This window comes from Diadema antillarum, unplaced genomic scaffold (assembly GCF_040938485.1).
Source record: "Diadema antillarum isolate AM-2024a unplaced genomic scaffold, OU_Dant_1.0 seq00000932_RagTag, whole genome shotgun sequence".
Taxonomy (NCBI): domain Eukaryota; kingdom Metazoa; phylum Echinodermata; class Echinoidea; order Diadematoida; family Diadematidae; genus Diadema; species Diadema antillarum.
Genome location: NW_027271783.1, coordinates 124,238 through 151,133, shown reverse-complemented (window position 1 = coordinate 151,133; position 26,896 = coordinate 124,238). Strand labels below are relative to the sequence as shown.

Here is a 26,896-nt window from a genome sequence, read left to right as displayed (position 1 = left end):
TAGACCTACCACGCATAAGCCTTTTTTATAGTGAGAATAATTATGAATCTTGATTCTGTAACATATACTTTGGACGTGTGACAAGCCTGAATTCTCGTATAGTGCACTTCCTTGATTATCAAGAGCACTTGGAACATTGCCGTAAACACATTGTCGTAAACTCAGGTATGCTCAAAATACATTTCAGTACGCTGAGAGTAGATAGAATGACAATACCCATGAACGCACTCGACTTTGGATCTATACCAGGGTGTACACAATACTACTGCACGCCCATCTTTGGAAGCTAGTCAACGATCCATGTCGAACAATTAAAAGGCGGATTCTATTGTCGTCTATATGCACAATAATTCTGATCGACAAGGAAGCACTGACAAAAATAAGATCAAAATAGAACACGGATGAAAGAGCAAAATGGATTTTTGATATGAAGAAATGTATGCGGATGAATGGTGCATCAACGTTTCGTAAAGACGGGCTATCTCCGGTGAATACTAGTATACGCGCGTTCCTATAAATCCGGAGACTCGGACGAGTTGTTCAGCCAGCCCCCGAAGCACTGGATCACTTTCAGTCAGGTGCGCGGGCACGGTGCTTCGGGCAAATATCCCTGGGTTACACAATTCCTTACCCGGACTTTCATCTCACCTGACCATCAGAGGGGAAGACCGCCACTGCATACATGATATATCTGAATTACGGTGATCAGTGGAAGACCGGAGCTGTTTTGTCACCGGCGCCAACCCCAAACTAGCGTAAGTGATTATTACTGTTGTGCGTATTTACGTCGTGTTGTCAACTGTCAGCTCACTATTATTTCATGGAGAAATAGGCTCATCCAGGAACTAATTTGTTTACAGAGATTTCCATGCGTACACAATATCCATTCTATGAATGTTGATAGGTTATGTTTTCACCTACTAGGTGAAATTTATCAATTCCACACTAGAAAGGGTATGCGTTGAGGGCAAAAAGGGGCGTTACGTTTACAGAATCGGACCATTTACACAACACGGGGAATTCATGTGCCTAGGACAAGGTGCGTTTTAGTGGATTCCAATTTCTCCCGTATTCTTACTGAGTGAGCCATTGCGTTGGAATGCATGATGCTATCTAATATAGGATTTGATCTAATTGCATTCTCTACACTTGTGGAGCATGCGAACCTTGGGCCCACGTACAGTGTGAGCCGAGGCCTTTTCCATAACCTTCGTGTAAGAAAACGAATGCATAAAATACGCATTGGTGTATCTCTTATTATGTGAGCTCCCCTCGGTCTATTGTTATGGTAAATGGAGGTGCGAGGATAATTGAGAAAAACGATTGTTATGGTCAATAGACCATGCGAACGTAGCAGCGCAGGGCCATTGTGAAACACGGTTACTTGTGTGCATTTTATACAGTACAGCAGACAAGATTCATCGTGAAGTTAATTCGGCATTGAGGCACTGCATGTGTGATCAACAAACATCGCATGCATTAGGCGAAGAGCCTGTTGTTGCCTTTCCTTTCCCTCAAGGCGCCATCGCTGTTGATGTCGTCGTCGCCTTCGTTTCTGTTCTAGTCGACACTGAATGGCTAATTGCTCCATGGCATTAGATGTCACCTGAAAGATCTGAAATGGCGGAACTTGCGCGAGATATTTCTATTTTCACAACTTGACAGACCGAAGACATTTCGGGCTTATAAATAGTGCAAACCACAAAGCGTATCTTTGACAATACCAATTTAGTCGCAATATAGTGAAAATAATAGATCAGAAGACACTCATGTCTTGCATTACGTAATGTTTTACCATGTCGATCGTATGCATATTGCAGCTGCAGTATTCAGTCAGAAATTTAAGAGGAAATAAATGCGATAGACATCTTGTGTGAGATATGCATAGCTTACGCAAATATCAACCACTGAGATTCCTACATGTACGGCAATCCCGGAGGCGACGCGAGGTTGCCAGCTATCTCTACCAACTCGTTTGTGTCGTATGCATTTTTGTGTGCCAGTGGCCATCGAATTGCAACTGTTTCCTTGAATCTCGATTCAAAGATAAAGGGATCTAAGGATAAATGAAAAAAACAAAAAAACAACAACAATTAATGCATTAATCTTGAATGTACGATGAAGGCGATTTACCACCTGTATAGAGATACAACAGGTTACGAACATGACGAAGGCGTAGAGAAGGCAACGACGTGTGTATAAGCATGATCTCGTAATCAGGGGAAACACGGTTTACATGGAAATTTTCCCCCAAACATACGTGGATTCATTGCAAGTCGAAAGATTCGCGATGTTCGGAAAACGTTTGAGGAAAAAATAAACTATAAAAGGTAGGAAACACGTATTTTTGATTACCGTAATTCCATGTGCCATCAGCAAGATTATTCTATTCAAAGGAGAAAGTGACAGATTAAAAGACCCCCCCCCCGAAAAATAATTTAAAAAAGGTTAGGTATGAACGATGTAACGTACACCTTTTATTGACTCGAGACAGGCTATTTCTCCATTTGGTTTTGTTTTTGTGTTTGTTTTTGAGACGCAAGGTCGTGCTCAATAGATATCCTCGTAAACCTATTTCATTTTTGTCGATATATCATCTGAAAGAGTTACTAGGTCGTCACCGAGAAAACTTTCAAAACTATGGCTACATGAGCTTGCACAATCATTATCATTTAATGGAAAACGGGTATTCAGAGCCTGTTGCAATTCGGGTTTGAAGCACGGTAACTTATGTCGACCATAACTGGAGCTTCCAAAATAGGAAGAAAAGATCATTCAGTATTAATTGTTGCCAGTAGTTACGCAATGCGTCAGGTCCATTGCTTTATGTAATTGCATAAATAATTAACTACTGTTAGGCATTTGTGTACTGAAGCCTCATCCAAATTATGCTGAAATATAGATTAACATAAAAAACAGCTCCCAAACCGAACAGGTTTATATTCACATCCTGTACGCATGATTGCACTGCAAAAAGTCCGGTGTTAAATAGTGAACACCGAGCTGGTGTTAAATTTTCGGTGCTCATTTATGGTGTTAAATTAACACCTCCGGGTGTCATTTCCAAATATAAAACTGTTTTTTGAAGAGTTTCTTAGTAACTGCACTTCTTGTTGATTTTTAATTTAAACAAGACGATCAAGAATTTTACATTAAAATACTAGATTTTTGAAAAAATGTGAAAATAAATTTACACCACAGTAACACCAGCTGGTGTGGTCTCTTATTGAAGCTGGACGGGTGTTAAACCATTGATATTAACACCAACAAATATCAAATCAACACCATGTGGTGTCATTTTTGAATTAACACCAGTATACAGTGTCAAAATAACACCAGGTACAGTGTCAAATTAACACCACGAAGTGTCAGGTGAACACTTTTCACCACCATCACAGTGCATTTTCTACACCTGTGGGTGTGGTCCTCTATTGAAGTTTGATCGGTGTTAGATTTAACACCCATGGTGTTAAATCTAACACCGATGTTTTTACAGTGTATATACCATAATAATTCAGAGAGCTAATAACTCCTGATAACCAGAAAGACTGCTCAAGGCTTGACCGGCTATAGAATGCATTGATATGCTTTAGTTGTGCACAGGACTGATAAAGAAATGTTCATTACAGGAATGTTCAGTATTATTCGGACCAAGTTATGTAGGAAATCTTCCGAGTTTAGGATTACCTGAATCGTTGCCATCAGGCGGAACCAGCCTAAGTTCTGTTGGAGCGTTTTGAGCTTGGAAGGGAAAACGCTCCATTTGAGCTCCTCGAAAGAAGTTTGAAGAGTTTGGATCCTCCGTCCAGCGCAAATGTCCTTCGGACAAGATGTTTTACAAGTCACAGTAATGTCCCTCTTAACCAACTGGCCAAAGTGTTATAGTGGATATCTGGTATTACTAAGAGAAAAAACAAACAAACTAATGACAGGGCTCTCCTCAGGCGCGGTGGAACGTATATCTGCACTGAAAAGGGTCCAATATTATCTATGATCATATTTACCAACATAATAATATTCACGTATTGTGTATGATATTGCTGTTATCATTATTGTGAGCAATCTTTTCATCAATCCTGATTCCATACATGCTATCATACACACGTGTAGTCATTGTTATTTCAACCATCATATTGTTATCGTGATCAAAACATACACAACATGATAATTATGTTGTAACAGGAAGCGAGATGCACAGGTGTTTGCAAAAATTGTTCAATGTTCATGTCAAATCTAAAGAATTCAGGAACCGGGCTGATATATAACGGGCGAGTGTGCGCCATGACGCCGTGTGCAAATTACCTTGACGATGCTACAATATACATAGGCCAGCCTTTGTTCTACCAGGGAGGTGGTACAGCGTATAGTGCGGCAGTAATTTCAGCTTAAGTGAACAGGCAATTATTGTCGTGATGATTATTATCGGATGGAGGGGTCACGTCACGCTATGGATATTATCTGAACTACTGTACATGCATATCCCTACTGATACCACAGGCCACCGAGTGCATATATAAATATATAACGCCGGTTATATTTGTAATAAAACATCACAAATGACGACCAAAGGATTATTGTATTTTTGTTGTTGTTTGGAGTAAACCATGTAAAATAAAAAAGTGTTTAAAGTCACCAGGCAAATAATGCCAGGGACGGATTTAGATGTTTATGAAGGATGATGGGGGTTGGGGCGGATTTCGATCATGACGAGCAAAATAAAAACAAAACAAAAACACACAAGATGATAAGTTTTCACATTATTTTGTGCTACTTCGAGATGGGGGTGTTAAAACTCCTAAGCCTTCCTCCTGCATAGATTCGCCACTGGACACTTAATGTAATCTACCTACTTTGTCACGCGACCTTATAATATGGAAGAGAGACGTTATATTGTTTGGTATAGGTAAATACGGGAAGAGGAAATGGAGAAAGAAACAGCGAGAAGTTAAGCAGTGTAGGTTCTAAATTAGCTTTTCGTATTAGAATGTATTTGAAATCGACCACAGAACATACATGTACAACTGATATTGTCATCCAGAATGTTGGGAGTGAACAATGGGGGAAGAACAGCGTCCAAGGTCATACATATTATTATCATCGTTCTTCCATGTCGCATGAGCATAATGTAATTTGGATAAACAAAATTATGTGTTGTTGGGGAGGCATGATAGATTAAGATGTGGGAGAGGGCGAATGGAGGAGGAGTATTGAGTAAGAGCAAATTAGTACTGCGTGGATACAAATATACCAGCTGAACCTTCGACTTTACATTTCAATCTTAGTCTAAGATTGTTTTGGGTAGAACTTGAAGATCGTTGTTGCATACAAATATAATTTAGTATCACAGTACATGATGCATGGCCGCAAGAGACAGACATATCATTGTTGGGTTGGTAGAGAGAGAGAGAGAGAGAGGGGGGGGGGGGAGAAAGAGAGAGATAGAACCTGGTGGCAGGATGTGTCTGGTACAATCACTCGACTGTGAAGAGACAAAATCATAACTATTGTCATTTATGATTGTAGGCCTTCTCCTATTCACGTGGAACTCGAGTGGTAGAGTTCAACAACAACGGGGCCAGCGACGGGCGCAGAATGCATCCTAAACCGCCTCACATGAATCAGAAAAAAATACCAAACGCAAAACAGAGAAGGCGTTCCTATGGAGACTGTTCAACAAATTAGGTTAGGTTGAGAGAACGTGAACGTACATGTATGTTTACGTTCTCTAGCCCCTTTTTAAAATAATATGAGTAATAAGGATTTACAGTGCTTGTGTGTTCACGGTGATTATTGATGTTGCATTGGTTTTATTTTGAAATGGCAGTCCGAGATTGGGCCAATAATTTATCCAACAGTGTGCTACATTTTATGTGCTTATCTATACTATGGGCAAAATCAACGAAGCGATCTCACATCGGCGGCGTCCGTGCCATCGTTGAGTACACCTACTTACATTGTATATATACTGGTAACTGACTTCGTGCGCTGTCTCAAGCGGACCTCGTTTCATCAACCCTCTCATCAAAGCGATGTACCAATCAGCCTCTGCGCGCGATAAACACATGCAGGCGTTTATTATCCAGTGATAGACTCAATGACGGTCCCGGCGCATGAAAAATGTTATATACTTTTAGTATGCAATGTCTTGGGTATATACGAAGCAGATACAATGTATCTGCTGATAGGCCTTTCTGCTATACCCATTACCCAGCATAAGTTTGGAAGCTCGATTTTAATTGATATTTCTATAATATTAGAATAAAAGTCGTCATGGCTGGTATCATATTAACGGTTGATGGTATATAAGGAAACTCAACTTGGATCGATTATATTTCGGTGATATTAGAATACTAGTATTAGTCGTCGTGTACAATTGGTATGTATTGTCATCTTAAAGCTTGAACAATGCTCATGTAAAAGGTGAGGAAAATCGAGGCCTATATTTCTGTAATGGTAATATTCAACAGTCGTCATGCTGGTATCATATTTCTTACAAACCATCCAGAGATGGTTAGTACATCTGGAGTAATCCATAATGGTCTGAGCGAGCACTCTAGTCTTATTTGATAATATGGAGCTGAAAAACTACAAAATATAGATAATGTAGCCAGCGCATGATAATTTACCGGAAAATGATAAACATATATTATAGATACTGAATTGTATTTGGATGATTTTAGAAACCAAACCTGGAGTATTGTATAATTTACTTTAAACCTGGATGATGCCGTTGAAGTATGGGAAGAGTAAGATTTTCCTTGAAGTAGTAAATAAACATATGTCAGTGAGAAAGACACTTGTCAGGAATAAACACTCACCCTGGATGACAAAGGAAATTATTACATTAATAAGACTACGAGATAAGTTAAAAGGAAAAGCTAAAAAGGTACCTGTATATATGTGTGTTTTGGATGAAAAAGATAAAAATAACAAACGTATTTGAGCAGCTAAGTATGATGAATGCTGGGGCCAATATAAGACGATGAGACACAGAATTACATGTACTTTTGTGTCACCAGAAATTCTATACAATGCCAAAATTCATGAAATTAATTGATCAATGATGTTTACAACACGTATATGATGTGGTAAAGGGGAGGAGCGCGAAATGAAACTGTGTGTGTCCTATTCACGTAAACGCCTATACCTCGGTCTTGATGGTGATGCTGCGAAATGATGGCTGTCATGGAAAGACGAATAATGGTTCATGTTTACAGAGTACTTTGATTGACTCATACAGCTGTATACTGTGACAGATGGTGACTTGGGTCAGAATGTCGTATTTTCACATAGACTGATAGATATGAACATGCATACGCACAGAATAAATACACATTTATACACGTACATGTACACACGCCCACATACACACACAAACACACACAGACAGACACACACACACTCACACGCACACATAGACACATATACACAACACACACAATGTGTAAACAAGTCTTATTTCTACATGTACACGGAAGTTGGAGACCCTCTTAGCCTTGTATATTGTGTAGGTATATAGTATATGTGTGGTATGTGTATACATGAGTGCAATCATATAAACTTTCTTTATATCAATCTTCGTATTTTTCTCCCATTCTTTGCAGACGACTCGTTTCGCTTTCTCGTCATCCTCAGCCCAGAGGAGGAAGAAGAGGGGGAGGAGGGGAAATGGCGCCTACACGTGCTTATCTGGTCGTCCTGGCTGCGACGCTTACTGAACTTCTGGTCGGAGTTCACTTTGTTAGTGGAGGTAGGTTCCTTCATACAAAACAGAGAACACAGTTTGCTTGTTCAGATTGAGAAATTAGGTATCTTGCTTATTACACACGAGATTTTCTCTTCGATTCCCTGTTAGTAGCGGTATAGTGCCCTCACGCAATATGCTGGAAGTCGTCGATTCTGTGATTGCTTCTTTGGCGTTGCCCTTGGTTACTCTTTAGTGACGTAGTAAAGCAAACCAAACTTGACCCAGTATCAATATCTATTGCAAATTTGGGGGTCGCTGTAGTTCTCACAGTTCTCATACCTCTGAAAGACACAAGGAAGTTGTCAATATCTTTTCCAATAGAAAAAGAAAATGCAGAAGTTCAAACAAAGAAAAATAAACAGATGTCTTCCTACCACACAAAGGTAAGAAAAAACTAAAGATGAAATAGCTTGAATGCAGATTTCTTTCTCAATTCCATGTTTTCTAGCAGTCGCGAACAAAAGACACAAGAAATAGTGAACTTTAAACCGTGTAAACAGTAAGACGTCCCTTGTAAGTTGTTATTGTCCGTGAGAAAAGTCAACTTGAACGCTCTTCTGTGAACAAAGAGCTGACTACGTGGATAACATGATGTGCCTTCATTGCACAACATTAAAACGGGAAATACCCTTCCCAGTCTTTTTGTTTCAAATGCACGTTTGCTATTTTTGTTTTTCAAAGTGCTATTGCTTCCAACGATTCATATTGTAAGTTTGGTGAGGGCAAACAGTAATAATGGCATGACGTAAAAATATCATTTAACCGGTGTATTCCAATATGTTTCATGACTCTTCCGCCTTTAATTCTCTCCCCCCCCCCCCCCCCACCTACACACAGCCGAGATGTTCGTATGCGATTACCAGCAGGGCAACATCTACATGGCCGTGGCCCACGCGAACGGGTCTTTCGTCGGTGCCCAGTTCAACGTCCTGCCCCTGGGTGATGTGGACACGCCAGTCGCCGTCGAGTACGACTTCCGTACTCGTATGATCTACTGGACGGACATCGGCATCGATGCCATATTCAGATCGAAGCTGGACGGTTCGGAGAAAGAGACCATCATCGGCGATGGGCTCTCGTGTGAGTGACAAAAACGAAAAGGAAAAAGAATAATATCAATGAAAACATCTCATGAAAATCTGTAAATATGTTCATAATCCGGCATATAATATTGCTTCTGTAAATATTGCAAATACTTTATTGTATAGAATACATTGTTGAAAGGACTGGCCTTGACAAGCCTGCACGCTATTGCCGGTTCTTTTTTTTTTTTTTTACCAATGGTGTTCTTTAACTACTGATTATTTTGACTCTATTGACAATGTTTATTATGTTATTGTTTGGTAAACATATACAAGAAATTATTTTATTTCATTTCACTTCATTTTATTTCAACATGATGATTTTGTTTCGAATACCGAGGTGTAATTACTAGACTTGTGACTTTCGTTTCGACATTAGAGCAGGGCCCATTTCATGACAGATTTTAGGAAAGCAACTCCCGTTGCAACGATCAATCAGAAGCTTGGATTCTTGTCGTTACCATGACAATTGCCATTCCAGCAAGATATCCTATCGTAGCAACTTTTTTAATGAAATGGGGCCCAGGACGTTTTACTTTCATCTTGAAAGGTCTGATGTGTGTGTTGTGTGTGTCAGTGTGTTGTGTGTGTTGCGTGTGCTTTTGTGTGTATTTGTGTTTCCCTGTCTTACACTCGTACATTTCACTATCTAGCCGTCAGTTTATATGCGTCAATCTTTGCTATACCAAAGGTATGATACAAAGGGAGTAAAAAAGACAGTACCGTAATGAAAATTTCAGTAAATCAGTAATAATCATTGGCTTTTGTTATAATTATTGAACCGTGATTCATCCAGACTGCGTATATGTATGCTGAAGAGTATTCTAATGTCTTGTCAACAAGACAAGTCGTTTCCTTATTATCTTTTCGTATGGACACGCCTAACGCTCACAAATAGACCTGCATCTTATGTGGGTTTGAAAACAAAAACCAAAAGCCTCACACCCTGAGTTACTGCGCCTGTTTTAAGACAGCCAATGAATGAATGACCGATAGAGCATAATGCTGAAATGTTTTCATTGCAACTAAAGTGGAACCGCATCAACCGGGAGTCACCATGAAAGCACTGTGAAAAAAAAAATGAAGCAATATCGGATCGGGCATTTTGATGGTCATAGCCTATTGACTTACTTAGAATCACAGACAATATTGCAGTAGACCACAAAAGCTGAAATCCTTACACCAAAGCACACTAGCTGAGATACGTTGTCACAGAGTGGATTTTATTAATAGTTTTATTCCGGGTTTTGACCGTTAGCTCCTCAGGGTCTGTTCGTCGACATCTACAACGACCGACTGTACTGGACCGACGCCGGGAACGACGTTGTGGAGACGTCGAATCTGGACGGGTCAAACCGGACCACACTGGTCGATACCGGCGCGGACCAACCTCGCGGCATCGTTGTCTCCATAATACACGGGTATATAGATCATGACTTTCAGTCATTCTATGACAAACAGAGCATGCACACCCGCCCACATCCTGTAACATGACATATACACGTACGCATAATTCTCCCGTAAGCATGGTAAGTGCGCGACGCCCAACAAAAACCACCATCGCACGCCGAAGTATGTGCGAAGTGTTTTTCTACTTACTGAAGAAGGGTTTTCTATTTAACAGAGGGTACCTCCGTTCATATAAACGTAACAACAACTCTTTCTGAGTACAGGAGTGAGGCCCCAGTCACATATAAATACGGATGCTCAAGGATCTCCACGGTGATCCGGGGAGGTCCGGGATAGTTTCGACCTCGATGGAGTGTATCGACGAGCGTTAGTAAGACTGTATACACGGTATTAACACGGTATTAACACGGCAGCCACACGGACCACCCCGGATTGCTCTGCTAACACGGCAATCCCCGGATGACGCCGGATGTTTCTGAAATCCAAAATATGTAGTGTTTGCCTCCCGGATGTCCCCGGATCTCTACGGACATACACGGATGTCCAAGGAAGTCCAAGGCGTCAACACTGATCTCTCCCTGGATCACCCTGGATCAGATCCGGGGTGGTCCGGGTTGATCTGGGATGTCTATGTGATTGGGGCATAAGGGGTGGTGTGGTGGTGGGTGCATGGGTGGTGGAGGGGGGGGGGGGGGAGTGTCAGGGATACTCACGTAGTTAATGTTTATGATAGGAGACCAACAACAGATCTACTACGTGATCCCATAATATTGATCAATAGATTGATCGAGTAATGTACCACTTTATCTTATCCGACGTACCAAGTCGACATTACCATGAAAATTCAAACACTTGTTTTGTTTTCATTTTGTATATTTTTTTATCCATTTGTTTATTCATCTATCTATTCATTGTTTTCTCTTTTCCAATAGACTAGTCTTCTGGACCGACTGGGGCACCGCAGCGAAAGTCGAGCGCGCCAATATCGACGGGTCAAATCGCACCGCTATCGTGTCGGAGGGTCTCGGGTGGCCTAACGGGGTGGCGATGGACAAGAATGGTATGCTCTCAAGCTCCCTTTCTTCCCATTCCTTTCTCGACCCTTCTTGCTCTCTAACTGCCATACAAGTCCATGCATACACGTCACACTCATATACACATATCCACAGTATGTAGGTCTATAATACATGATAGATTATCATTTATTATACTAAGAGTTTGTGCGATCTACGGAGTCTGCGTTTCGCCCTTCAGATGAAATATGGGGTGGATAGGCCTACTGTATGTTGGAAAGCCCAAAAGCTGTGATCAGCGCTACAGCTTGATCATACCACAAAGTTTTCTAGCAAGTTTGCATTCACGAGTCGTTTTCCTATTAATCATATTGAAGTTTCTTTTATAAGAAGCTGATTTAGAGAATCGTGTAAGTTTTTCCAAGTGATGACCACAATTCCAAAGGCAGAAAGATGAGATAAGTGCTAACCATAGCAACGCCTTCACGATGTATGATGTATGGGCAATTGGAAAATTGGTAAACACAATAAAATTATTGAGTAGTGTGCCTCTAGGGTCCACATAGTATTTTGTGATTTCGTAGCACATGTCAAAAGGATGGCACTATTATGGTTGAGGTGGATGGGTTCCACCTTTTATTTGGACCACTTTATTTTTTGGCTATGTTTCTATCTTGGCTCAATTTGTATCAAATATACTTTGAATGCTTCTTAGAATGTAAGCTGTTTCATATTTCATATTTGATAAATGGTTTATTTGATGAAAATTGGTTTTGAAATGGCCGAGATATCCAAATAAAACAGAGTGGTCCTCACAAAAACTAGGTACTACCCACCTCAGCCAAAACTATATCATCCCTTTAATATCAGTTTCCTCGTCTCATTTTTTCTCAAATCACGAAGAGGATCGTCTGTATTATAATGACGCTATGATGGACGTGGTTATGTCGGTCTCACTTGATGGGAGCAACCCGACCCAGCACATTCACACCGCTGAAGGCGTGAACATCCACCCATTCGGACTCGCCCTCTACGGGCCAAACAACGACATCTACTTCACCGACACGAACTACGATATGATAATCGCCCTGAACGTGTCGGCCGGAGTTTTTGACTTCATTGCCCGGTCGCTCTTCACGAATCCAAGTGATCTGTTCATAAATCAAGGTATAAGCATTATCACCTTCCTCTGTTCTTTCTTTCTTTCTTTCTTTCTTTCTTTCCTCTTTTCTTTTCGTCTTTTTCTAAACCCAAAAGTGGCCAAATACAATCATGATGAAATCTATAATATTCTTAAAAGTCGGGAGAATTTGCAAGTCGCAGAAAACAATATCTGTATCGACAACAATCGACTGTCAAAGCATCAGCTTAACTGAAGAGGGCGCTCTTGTAAGAGCTGGCTCTGACTCTACTGGTATTTCGTGCAGACGACAGTACTGTTTTTACTGTATAAAGCTTTGACTAACTGACCCCCGCGTGATCATGTTGATGTTGCTACGTCCCATAAACAAGCCATGTGGAACCATAATTATATGATCAGGTCTAGCGTTAGTTTGATGTGAATTTTTATGCCTGGAGGTTTATGTCTGCTTTTGTGCAGCCCGTCTAGAGGGGACGTGTGGAGGCGGGAACGAGCTGTGTCTGAACGGGGTTTGTATGGACTCGAATGGAACCAACATCTGCAGCTGTTTTCCTGGCTACACAGGGCCGACATGTAATCAAGGTATACTTTGAAGAAGAAAAAATCTTAAATAATGCAGAAGAAAGACAAACTAAATGAAACAAAAACGAAATAAACCAAACCCTAGCTGCAAGTGACAAAAAAGATATACACAGCTTACAGCAGAGGAAACTCGAAAAATGCCTTGCCCCTTTTTATGAGTGCGTCGATGTGTGAATGTGCAGGGAGGTCCTCGCTGGTAATGTGTGTGAGACGTAAAAGTCTGAACGTCAGATCAGTTTACATATTCTGTGACGCCAACTTCCCCCATTGCACATTGGATGTTTTCCGCATTTAAGATGTGTCTCCCCATCTCAGAATCTACTTGCGTACTTTGCTCCTTGGCACCATTTTGTAATAGCAGTCAGCCCTAACCAGTTGTCAATCTCTGACAAGTTCAGTGAAATCCTCGGTTTTGATTGGCTGAGAAGCTCTGATCACTAACTGTTACTATGGTGATTGTCAGAGACTGACAACTTGTCAGGGCTGACAACTTTCATGAAACGATGCCCTGGTTCTACAGATGATGTCATAATAACATGATAGTTCCCCCAGCTTGATTTCTTACGGAATGTGAGTAGGCCAAACGGCTCTTAAGTTACGGACACAAAATCAGTTTAATCCAGCCATACATGATAAGAACTGCTTGTTGTGATTCCTAAAATTTAGTGCACCACTTTATAAACCAATGCGTTCTAAATTGCTGTGTGTCAATTTGGCACACCGAGCACTGAAACTGCTTATGGAACTCGATGATATTTTCTTTTAATGCCACCGGAGATGTTTTGTCTGCTTCAAAGTAATTTATTTATGCTTTGTCTCCTTTATTTCTGTCCCGTAGATGCGTTTGTTTTGACATGATTTGTTCGTGTACGATAACGACGTTCTATCTGACACAAGGTCTCGTCAACGCCGAAGCAATATCGGTGTGTTGCGCGTGTCGTGACGAAAAGTGACGACATGCACGCCCTCCCGGTACAGAACTATTATGGAAACTGATATCCATTTGTTGCCGCTAGTCATCCGCTTCTTGAGATAACGCTTTGCTGTCTGTGAAAGTGATATGTAAAATGTATATTCTATTTGATTTTATCTTTAACAGAGGTAGACGAGTGTGCGTCTTCTCCTTGCTTCTTGGGTACATGTGTCGATGTCATCAACGGATTCGAGTGTTTGTGTCCGCCTAGTCACAGCGGCTTCAACTGCTCGGAAGGTACGGAAAACGCTAGACCTGTATACTTCTCTGTACGCTTGGAATATACCATTTACTGTCCACATACCACAGATGGTACTAGGCAAAAGATAACTTGTCATACTTGCACTTGCTAAGTGAATCCCCTTGCTCCTATTTTTAAAATACAAATTAAATTCAATATTGCTGAAAGGAAGGAAAATCTGGAGTTATTTAAGATCATCACGTAATGTAATCAGTAGTGTTGCCGGTCATCCATCTGAAAAAGATTTTGTCTATGATATCTGGACGAAGTTTTTAGATACCAGCGTCATAACGACAAAAATTCGTCATGAGCATGGTGAGCGTAGCATGTCGAACCGATGTAATGACGTAGCTCCTGATGTGTAAAGTAACCCGTTTAGTATGTCACGCCCAAACAGCATTGATGTTGAATATGCAAACAGTGAAAATATGCAATATTCATAGTGTAGTTGGAAATATTAACATGTAAATGATTATTTAGCTTCGTTGTTTTGCCACTGTCGTTGACTTGCAGAGGTAGATCATTGCGAGGAGTATTCACCGTGTCAAAATGGCGCCACCTGTATCGATGGCATATTCGACTACGACTGCGCATGCGCGTTCGGTTTTACGGGCAAGAATTGTCAAACAAGTAAGTCCAAAGATCAACCCGCATTTAAGTTATGTCTTTAACTAGACGAGAGGTATGTATTGATTTGAACGGGAAAATAAGAATTGCAGCTTGTTTCGTTTAATGTGGTCTTCGCGTAGGGTTATTTCGGATTACAAATTAAGGTTCTTCTTATTTTTTTCCTCTTTTTTTACCTTTAGTCTAGTTTTTATTTGTCGTTTCGTTTTGCTTTGCTTTGTTTTGTTTTGTTTTGTTTTTAGCTTTAAGTCCACTAAGTCAGACTTAAGAATTTAACCAGGGAAGAATGTATCGCTTGATCTATGGTGGGAAAAGAGGTAATATGATGTAAACATCATCGTTAAAATGGGGTCATCCCACGAGACTGACACCCACAAGTCATACGTCTAACGTTCAACATTAAAAAAGGTCAATGTGTCATACAGCCCACGAGTCATACAGCCCATTAGCTCGACACGAGGCAGATAAGGCTCATGAGTCCAACAGTACTAAAAATAAGGACCACGAGTTCGATATCACATCACGCGGCTTAATATCGCGGTCTCGTGGGCCTTTTTAGCTTAGTGTCAAACTCGTGGGCCTTGTTCGCCTAATGTCAGACTCACGCGCTGCATTGCTAATGCTGCTTGGCGGATTTTCAATCTGGGCACTGCATCTTAATTAATGCTTGCTTGTGATATGACTGTAACTCTCCTTTCTCTCTCTGTCATGCATCGCTACAGATATAGACGACTGTGTTGGTCATTCGTGCGTGAATGGCGACTGCGTTGATGGTATAGGTGACTACACATGCCAGTGTCACCCCGGATACAGTGGTCAAGTTTGCGATGTTGGTAGGTCCGGTCTATTTTTATGTATGTACGTGTGTGTGTGTGTGTGTGTGTTTGTCTGTGTGCGTACGTGATATTTCAGTTTGCTTTCTTTATGAGGATGGCGTGCTAGTGGCTTTTCTAAGAAGGTGCTCGCCTTTTACCTCCTTGGTTTTTCTCCAACCGTGTTCTCGCCAGCGTTTTGTAAGTGTATACTCACGCACACACACAGAAACATACTCGCGTATACTTACAGTCAATGACAGTATAGACACTGAGTAGTAGTTTCACCTATTTTTGTTGGAAAATTACAAGAAATAATATTTTAACATGTGTAAATTGCATTGTGTGGTGTTGTGGGTTTTTCATTGTAAAATAAATTCACCACATTTTAAGTGACATTTATACTAGTGTAAACAATGGAAAAGACGAAATTTTATTCACACTTTAATGTGCATGCGTTGGGCATTAATCGTAAGTCTACTGAAGGTTTTAGGGGTTTTTCCCACAAAGAACATTTATTCATATAAACATTCAGGTGCAAAATAAAATAATGTCACATGCAGGGCATAAAGACAAATGATCGAAAAATGACAGGTAACTGCGAAACAGTTAAATAATGTAGATACGATTCTAATTAATATTAGATACAAAACCTTTGGTTTTCTCAGACATATATTCGTCTACTTTCTTTGCTTGTTTTAAGAATTGACAAAATTGACTAAAATGTAATAATTTCTTTTTATTTCTTACAGAAAATATGAAGTATTTTGCGTACAAATAAACCACGTTGTAACATTTTGGATTTTCAGTCGAACCGAGTATAAAGGAACTTGTAGTAATTTGAATTTTATTCTGTAACGTAATTTCTTGTATTTGAGCAATAAATCTTTGGGTAGCGTCACATTCCCAAAACTGAAGGTTTTAGTTACTCGAGTACAAGGGTGAATTGTTGTTCAATTGCAGATATCGACGAGTGTACACCCAACCCGTGTTTGAGTGACGGACACTGCGTGGACCTACCAGGCTCGTTCATGTGCTTTTGCCACCGCGGCTTTTCCGGGGCTACCTGCGAAACGAGTACGTTGGAATCAAGCCCCTCTTCTTCTCCCCATTTTTGCTCTATTTTCATGCTATTGCGTCATTCATCTGATCATCAAATCACCGCTCCTGTTTAGAAAGCGCCCTGATTTGTATTGATGATTTAGATATGATTTTTTTTTTGTTATAGCTAAATTTTAGAAAGATGACTCCATCGTGGCTGACTCATGGAATTAAATCAAAGGCAGACATGATGGGCAGGAACGAAGCATTATTGGACTATCTTAACTCCCTGACCTTCCTAAATCCAGATGGATATATTTACATAGATACTTACAAGCAACAACAATATCAACAGGGGACAAAAAAGATTCCATTCAATATATTCGGACTTGCCAAAAAATAAAATGGACTTTTCACCTCTATCCCCACTGCCCTTGGCACATTGTAATCATTGAGATCAGCATGGTATATTGCTTGATCGTGGAGTAATCATTACTCTTCTTTAGAAATTCAGTTTTGTTGTTTTTTTTTACGTAGCGCGAGGGCAAATGCCAATTAGCGTTGACAACTCCAGACCACATCGCCAGGAAAAAGCGAGCCTATCAAGTTCAGAGCTTTCCCCTGATTAAACTTGTTTGTACAATTTGTTTCCATTTCAGCCCTTCATCTTGTCACTTATGATTTTAACTCCACCCTCCCTCCCTCCATCTATCCATCCATTCATCCGTCCATCCCTCCCTCCCTCCCTCCCTCCCTCCATCCATCCATCCCTCCATCCATCCATCCATCCATCCATCCATCCTCATTTCGCTCTTACCACGTTGATTGTACCCAGTTAATTGTCTAGTGTTCTGGTCTCTGCGACTGTACAGATATAGACGAGTGCGGGAGCAACCCCTGTCTTAATGGAGGAACGTGTGTGGACGGAGAGAACAGGTACACGTGTAACTGCCCTAATGGGTACACCGGGGACAACTGCGAAGTGGGTGAGTTCCTTTGCCTGTAATAGACTCACAGTTGTCACCGTATTCTACATTCGAACTTGTGCTTGCACCATATTGTGGATGATGATATAGCTCCGCCTTATTCCGTTTTAGCTCCTCCTCCAATGAAATCTGTAAAATTATCAGTAATGTGGATCCCCTTTTTAGTGTGAGGTTAGCGACATTGATGTTGCTTTCGAAAAAAAAAGTATCGAAGAGTTGAAACACGCCTCAATTAAATGAACAATTAATACTTGATACAAAAGGTCAACTTGTCAGAAGGGAACAGAAGAGTACCATCGTAAGGTTCGGAAATGTATGATTCAAAAGCTTCTATGTAAAGGGAGAGTAAATAAAGTGATATAAAGTAAAAGGGAATGAGTCCACTGAATGCTGGTCATTCCCAGTCATAACAGTGGAGGAGCCCACATTAGGCTGCAGCATTCTGAAGACCTTTTTAGAGCTTTTTTCTTCGACCACATTGTTATGTTCCTTCAGTTCCTTGGACATATACTTTCAGGTGGCTTTGGATGCCTAGGGATCTGTTTACAAGATTAATAGCAATGAGATGAGTAATAACTGCTAATGTATCTCGCTGAACAAGTGAAGATGATAATCACATCATCTTATCGTTAGAAACAAATTATAATAATTTCCTTTGGTATTTATTGATTTCATTCAAATCATTCGTGAATCAACCCATTCTGGCTGCCGCATGAACAAAATAATACAAATATAATTCAAAACACAAAACAAAAGTTAATCCATCTTTTTCAATCAATACTGCCAAAATCTTTCTTAAACAGAAATAACTCGAGTATGAATCAATCTCATTGATGATTCTTTACAAGAAAATATTGACATATACCACGCATTATCCTTCCATTGAATCAACTCATATACTCACAACAGCATATACACAGAAAAAAAAAATACATCATACAAACCTAGAATGAAATCATTCACAGAAACCCTAACAGGCCCTTCCTCTCTTAACCAAAACAGATCTTCATCTATTCTAAATATTTAATCATACCAATATCTTTCATAAAATATATAACTATCCTTCAAATCAAATCCCAATCCCACCAAACCCCGATTCACCAAAGCCAAAAGCACACCCACACCCACAACCACCCACCCACCCCACACACATACATGTACACACACACACACACACACACACACACACACACACACACACACACATCATAGTGCCTAGTATAGTTTGGTCACATCAATGTTCATTATACTGCACTTCTATTCTGACGCCATAGATATCGACGAGTGTACCAGCAACCCCTGCCCCAATGGAGCGACGTGTACAGACGGCGTCTATTCCTACACGTGCGCCTGTGCACCCGGATACACTGGTAACAACTGCCAAGTTGGTAAGACGTGCTATAAGTGTTGCTCCCGCTACTAAAGGTTGAACACACACTGTATGTTTAAATACAAATGTACCAGAAATTCAGCATAGTGAAAAAGTGGTGATATGTTGCGTAACCGTCATCGCGGTAATAATATCCGTGATTGTTAGGTACACATCCATGCTTTATTCGACAGATTTAAGATTATGCTCCCGATGTTAGAATATTGTGCGAGTCTGATCGTCCAGTTAGTGGTGTGAAATTCAAACGTCATCAGATAAAATTTCTCATCAACATTGCTTTCTCGTCCTCATAAAGTGCTGTTTTCTGTTTAATGAAATAATAAATAGTAACACAAAAATCGTCATTTTCATGTAGTTTCTGCATATTTCAATGTTGAGTTTAATACATTCAACTATTACTGTTTATACATTTCTGCAAATAGAGTTTCTGGGGATCCAGTACCAATTGGTTATACTATTACACTCACCATTCCGAATGTTGTCATTTTTACAGTCTCATGCATTTCTTCCTTTCAGCTGAGAATTTTCCAATAGGTGAAATAAAGATGCAAGAAAGTGAAATCATATCGTTAAACTTTCCTTTCCATTTTGTCGCTTTCTTGCAATAGACATCAACGAGTGTGAATCTAACCCATGCGCAAATGGCGGCTACTGTGTGAACTTGGTCAACCAGTACGAGTGTGTGTGCAAGGCGGGCACTTCTGGAACGAACTGCGAGGAAGGTATGGACGTCCTAGACCTCGGTGACGGATATATCTGTATGCTATAAAATTCGTTTCTCATAAAGAGAACAAGTCATTACTAGGGACAATATGTAGAGTTTCGTATTTTAGAAAGGAAAGGCACTTTTGTTGTTGTTGTTGTTGTTCATTTTCCATCCGTGAAGATGGCTGGATAGCCCATATTCAGCTACACTAAGCTGGTCTTCCATGGGGTCCAGTTGGATGTGGGGTGGGACCACTTCACCGGGTTAGACACCCTGCTCTTTGCGATGAATGAATGAAGCGGGATCTTTTACGTGCATGAGCTGTGACTCTCTCATACACGGGACCTCCATTTTATGTCCTATCCGAGGGACAGAGTGTTTTGCCTCTTGCTAGAGGGGACGGTATGTTTACACACAATATTGCTCAGTCCAGACTCGGGTTCGAACCCGGGCCGCGTGATCGTGAGGCAGACGCGCTACCGACTGAGCCAACTCACCGCCCATTAGTTCAGTGGGAACGAAGGCATGTTTCACAGACATTTTACTTGCAGAGCGTCAAAAAGTTATTGATGTACAGTAACGACGTGCTCCGAAAGTTTAGTGCAGATCGACTACTTGAAACACATTAATATCTTTAATGAAGGATGCTGCAACAGATCAGGCCTTTCGGCTTTGGGAGATACAATCAGCATAGTTTTATGTTGCTTGCCGTATAAGGTAATGGCGCTTTATCATATTCTGTCTATTGGTTCGTCATTATTGTGATAATCTCAAACGATTAAAGGTATAATTTAATTTTACAAGAAGCAGCGTTTGTCACGATGGTTTATGAAATTTGTACACTTTGTAAATTTGTAAACCATTGATCACCATGCTGTGGATTTGTTAAAATATCGCTCATCAGCATTCATCAATTGTTTTTATTGTGCTTTACATAACCGCCTGTTGCGTCAAACGTTTACTCCCAATAGATGTTAGCGAGTGCGCCAGTAACCCGTGCAGAAATGGCGGAACGTGCAATGAAGGTGACCGCTCCTACACCTGTACATGTCCGAACGGGTATGAGGGGCTCAACTGTGAAGAAAGTAAGTAAATTACGATACACCCCCAGACGTTGTGCCGACGTATGATGCTGTGGGCAGTAATTAGTAGTTTTTTTTCTTTTTGATATGTAATCATCAAAATAACTGTTTGTGCGATCTTATCTTCAATTGAACAGTTACTTTACGAGTGTGTGTGTGTGTGTGTGTGTGTGTGTGTGTGTGTGTGTTTTCAGTTACCAGGGAAAGAGGATATACGAATGTTTGTCAATTCGCAAGGACCCTAGGTGTAAATAGATTTTTTTTTCACAATCCTTTAAAAAAAGTTAAAAACACTATTGAAAAGTTTGGGAATATAGTTCCTTGCATGACTCGGATATTTTGTACGGTATGTTTTACTTGAACAATAATAAATTGTCTTCCAACTCATCTGGACAGACATCGACGAATGTTCCAGTCAACCCTGTGGACGAAATGGACAGTGTCAGGATCAACAGGGCAGCTATAAATGCACCTGCAACTCAGGCTATCATGGCACAAACTGCGAAATAGGTAAGTTTGAAATGGTTCGATCGAAATTTATCAGAACAGACCTAACATACTAAATGGCGTTAATGTAAACTATAGACAGGAAGCATGTTGATGACAGTTTCAAACTGCACCATTGCCGGTTTAAAGGGATAGTATAGTATTGGTGGAGATGAGGATTGGACTTCTATCTTTTTTGCGAGATACCAAGAAACCACGTATGAAAGAGTACAGAAGATATGATTTACGTAATTTTTAGAGGTATTGAAAGTTTAACTGTTGAAAATCAGTTTTGGAATGGCTGAGACATCTAAAAACAAAGTATATAAAGCAAAGCGATCCTAATAAAAGGTGGGTCCCACCTTTTATTAGGTTCAGCCTGTTTTGAATATCTCAGCCTTTTCAAAGTCAAATTAAGTTCATCAAATAAACATCGGATTCCTCGTACAATTACATGCTCTTTCTATTTCATAAGAAGTTTCTCATTATCTCACAAAAAAAAATCAGAAACCTGAAGTTTGGTCTCAGCAAAACCAATACGATTCCTTCAAGGCGGCATGGAAGGAAAAACAATAACAGTTGTTCTGTTCCATCGAATATGACAAATGCTTGTTTCGTTATGATATTGCTATATAATTACCCAAAGTCACGTGAAGGTAACTCCCCATGTTTACCCATAACTCTAGGGCATCAAACAGAAAGGGAAAAAAGTTGTCGTATGCGTCATTTACAGAATGTTAAGCCGTATAATGATTGTAATCAGGGTATCTAATTCCCCTAAATAACAAGAAATTTTTCCTGTCAAACACTACAAAAAAACAAACAAAAAAAAAACACCCACACACAAAATAGATATCCCTTAATCACCTAAACGGAAGTATCAAATGAAGTTCGCGGAATTCTCACATTTCGCATAGATTTACAGTTGCGCTATGATTGATATGTTGTATGATTTGTTTTCGTAGAAAGAGACGAGTGTTCCAGTTCTCCCTGTGGCGATAATGGAATTTGCCAGGATAGAGAGAACTCATACATTTGCTACTGTCAAACGGGCTACAGCGGGTTACATTGCCACATCAGTAAGTAAGAATGTTTCTTTTTTTTGACGACATATACAAATCCTATAATATATATAAATTTGTATATATATAATATATATATATGGTGCCATAATATCTATATTTTTATGTAGAAACTAATCATTGCAAACGGTTAAAAAATTGCCATTCATCGAGAAACCAGTCATTTTTATCATTATTGTCGTATTGATGATAACAATGATTATCGTTATTGTCAATATTATATTTCTTTTTTCTCATGGACATTATCATTGCTATCCCACAGCCATCATACACAATAATTGTTATTTAAGAGGCCCAAAAGTAAGGGCAAACTCGGAGATATTTTACGAGCTATCTTTCTGTTACGCAGGCGCTATTTACTATCCCGAAATTGATCAAAGATGGGCACACGATAAAGTAAATATTCAAATTCGTCTCTGATGAACATCGGATTATTCGGGAGGGCAGAAGACATCGTATGACCACGCGGAGTTACCCGGGCTGCTAATAAAAAGATCGTGCCTACTTTGGCTTTTGATAGGCTTTTAACCAAGTTCTGGGCTAACTTCGCTCGAAGTTGAAAATTCTATATTTTGCCTGGCTATCTTGTGTCTATTTCGGGACAGGGAGACGCCAGTAGTTTACCAGATTGAGCACTTGATGGAAAAAACATAGCTACACGTAGATTTTGATTTTGTCACCGCTCACAAAGTTACTGCTGGATCCTCAGAAACTCCACCGACTCACGAATGGCCCACGAATAGCTCACGATGGCTCACGAATGATCCGATGTTTATACGATCAGATCCAAATTTGAACATTCCCTCAATCATAATTTTTGTTTCCTCTTTGCTCAATTTCGGGACAGCTTGACACCTCAAACTTGCACACGAATTTTCGGCAGCTAGCGTTCCCTTTGTTTGTGAATGCTTGTCTGGACTTCATTAAAGGCTCTGTTTACCTTTGGGAGAAGTAATTTTAAAAATGTTCAAGATATCACATTTAATGCATATTTGTGTAGGTCTGTTGTATCACAAAACATCCTACCATATGAATTTTTGCAATAAAGCCTAAAATAGTAAGAAAATATGAGTAATTTTTAATGGTAATCATTTTGGATACCATGGGGTACTTTACAGGTGAAAGCTTGCACATTGGTGCAAAACCAAATGTATACCGCATCCTATGTGATTCACATGATTCTCTGGCAGGATCGACTTGCACCAGGCCCGTGGACATTCCCGATGGCGTCGTTCTCGACTCCGAGGACAGCGTCTTCTACTACGGCGACGCGGTGAAGCTCTCTTGCCCAGATAGCGACACGTCCACTTTCTGGATGTGTGTGGATAATGATGACTGGAGGCGATACGACCTCGTGTGCCCGCCGCGGAGACACACTCAAGGTTAGCCAAGAATAACGTGTTGGCCCGCCAAGATTAGCCTATACTAGTAGTCTGATTGAAATGAACGTGTTCATGATTATTGCTTTGTGCCTTTTATGTAATGCAAACAGGAGTAAAATTTAGTATATGTGATCATAAAGATTATGCACAAGACCAAGGGAGGCTTGCCATCAGACATTATTCAAGTAAACTTTGATAAACAAAGCAAACAGATTGACATGAATTATTGATTTGATATGCTGGTCAATATTGGAGACGCGCGCTTAATCAACATCATTCCATTTACATTTGATGTCAAAGTAACTGTTTTGTGAAGATCCTGTTAAAATTTCGAATTCCTTGGCGAACTTATTTTGGATTCAGCAGCGTAACTTCGCCACCGCCGCAGCGCCCCGTCACATATCGTATGTCCCCTCTTTACAGCAACATTTCTCGTCGGATTTTAGTCATATCTTAGGGGGAAAAAAGAAACCGCCACCGATCGTTTTTTAGGACCAGTGCCCTCAGTTTCCTGCTTCTGTAGAGAAAAGTGAATTTGATGAGGTCAAAGCATACGTGTGAGTTACCCGGCAAAAAAAAAAAAGTCGTTTTGCATCAGATTTTTAAAGAAACTGTCTACTATTCTTTGTACATGGTGATTCTATTTTTTTTTTCACAGTCAGATTAATCATGGGGTAGTCTATCACTTAAAATATGCATAATAATATATATAATGCATGTGTTATAATGCATAATAATATATATAATGCATGTGTTGGTTTTGCCCTTTAAAATATAGTGTGTTGGTTTTGCCCTTATGCTAACACTCTCTTGGAATTCTCTGCAAGACAAAGTGGTTTACACGAACAGGGGACATGGGTTTCCGCTCGATCCGGTAAAGTAGGGCATTGTAAGCAGTAGATCATTATGAGTAGACAATTTCTGCTTGTGTTAAAAAAACACACACACGCTGCGGCGACGAAAGACAAATACTGTAGCACTGTGCCATCTTAACTCTGTAATGTTTTGATCATTGGAAGCGAATCATGTCCTGTATGTTTTCAGTGTGAATGTCCAACAAAGTGTGTTTTATTGTGTTGAAGAGATAAGAATAGCGTATTCGATAATGAGTATAGTGCTTCCCGTGTGTGTCTCTCTTCTTCTCATGCACAGCTAGATGCCTTTACACAGCATACATATTTGGAATACATCTGTACTCGATTTTCAATGTGTGGTGCAAATAAACAGGAATCTATCCTATAGACAAGTTGGAAAACATGCGTTTGAAGCGCATGCTTTTAGTTGTGTCGATGAAAAATCAAAATGCTCTAATTCCACTTTATAGATGAACTTCATTAAAGGCTTGTGTGGTTTAAATGTGTTTGTCATGAGATTCTTGTCGATTATCTGATATTGTGTAAAATTCATCAGAAACAGAATGTGGGTGTAAAACAACCATTGGATGCTTAGTTTAAAAGAAAAAAGCAACGAAATCCTTTGCTTGACTGGAGTTGCCGCACTCACTTTTCCCATGGACAGGAATGTTAGAATCCTCCATTTAGAAAAAGGTTTTCGTCAGATGGAGATGCATATCCCTGTATTTGATTGATTGATTGATTTTATTTTCCGTATAAAAACAACAACGGCTGGATGGCCTAAATTCAGCAATGCCAACATGGCATTGCTGGTCTTCCATGGGGTCCACAACATGGAAGTTATACAAATACAATGTGAAATTATGAAATACATAACTTGTAAAAATGTAGGTATTTGAAAAACATAAGTTGAGAGAAGAAAAACAACAACAACATCGAATAGCGAATAGCAAAAGAAAAGGATACAAAGGAAAGGGAGGGGAAAAATAATAAATCATAACTTTCAATAACCTGTACTTCAAATAATTCTTTAATAACTCTTTTTTTTTATCAACAAAAAGAAAAAAATAAATCAACGGAGCAGTGACCTTAAACATGATTATTTTAGATTTAAATATATGAACACTGGGGGAAATTTGATATCCATGGAAGGTCATTATATTCCTTAGCATATTTGTATTTAAAGGATTTCTTCAAATATTCAGTTCTAGGTTTGGGAAGTCTTAATTTTTGTCCAAAACGGGAGGGATAAGAATGAGTTGCAATTTCAAATTCATCTTTTAAATAAGAAGGGGTTAAGTTATTTCTTCTTCAAAGTTACAAAGTGGGCCTACAATTTTCCAATCTTTGGATTTCCAGAGTAAATCTAGTTGAACCTATACTTAAATATCACTGGAGAGCTCGATCAAGAAGAATCCACAATCTTCACAAGATCGACTCCACCGCAGTGTAGAGCAGTGTGTCTGAGATCGCCGGGGTCATCCCACAAGACCGACACCCATGAGTCATACAGCCCATCAGTTCGACACTAGGCAAATAAAGCCTATGAGGCCGGCACTAGGTAAAAACAGCCCACGAGGTTGACATATACAACACGGGCTTTTATGTGGCGGTCTCGTGGGCCTTGTTTGCTTACTGTCGAACTCATGAGCTGTATGACTCGTGGGTTGTATAACTCGTAGGCTGTATGGATCGTGGGTGTCGGTCTCGTGACGTGCACCCAGATCGTGTGCTCATATCAATGTTCTGTTGACCATGGAATCCATTTAAAGGGTATGTACAGTTTTGGTTGAGGTGAGGATTTAGCTTTTAACATTTTTTGAGAGATATTTAGAAACCACTCTTATATGAGATGTCAAAGAGCATGCAATTCTAAGGGGTATCAAAAGTTTACTTGATGAAAATCGATTTTGAAATGGCTGAGATATCCAAAAACAAGGTGAAACAAAGAGATTCTAATAAAAGATGTACATGTAAGTCGATGTCAAGTAAATCTAAATTTAAATCTGATTACTCGCAACCTACACCACCTTCCCGGTTGTTCTAAGTTTAAATGAATATCTCAAATTGTTCCCATTCCATATTATGCAAATTAATGACAGAAAAATATTGGCCTTCAAGATAAAGACTTTCCAATTAGCGAAAAAAAAAAAAAGAAGAGAAATCAGGATATGATTCATGTCATTCCTCTAGACTGCGGTTTATAATAAACTTTATTGTTGGATTGCAGTATATCAGGAAATTTGTGCAATTTGTGTA

General features: G+C 39.8%; 1 protein-coding gene across 1 annotated transcript; it reads left to right on the top strand.

Moving 5' to 3' along the window:
* Positions 1 to 223: 223 nt before the first annotated feature.
* LOC139741540 (uncharacterized) lies at positions 224 to 23,953 on the top strand. The gene is made up of 18 exons (XM_071652119.1): positions 224 to 755; positions 7,605 to 7,750; positions 8,585 to 8,827; positions 10,088 to 10,250; positions 11,172 to 11,299; positions 12,156 to 12,419; positions 12,853 to 12,975; positions 14,075 to 14,185; positions 14,703 to 14,819; positions 15,539 to 15,649; positions 16,592 to 16,705; positions 17,542 to 17,655; positions 18,930 to 19,043; positions 19,654 to 19,767; positions 20,723 to 20,836; positions 21,230 to 21,343; positions 22,285 to 22,398; positions 23,592 to 23,953. Exons 2-18 carry the CDS (start codon positions 7,669 to 7,671, stop codon positions 23,786 to 23,788), a joined length of 2,337 nt encoding a protein of 778 aa, XP_071508220.1. The 5' UTR covers positions 224 to 755; positions 7,605 to 7,668; the 3' UTR covers positions 23,789 to 23,953.
* The last annotated feature ends 2,943 nt before the right edge of the window (positions 23,954 to 26,896 follow it).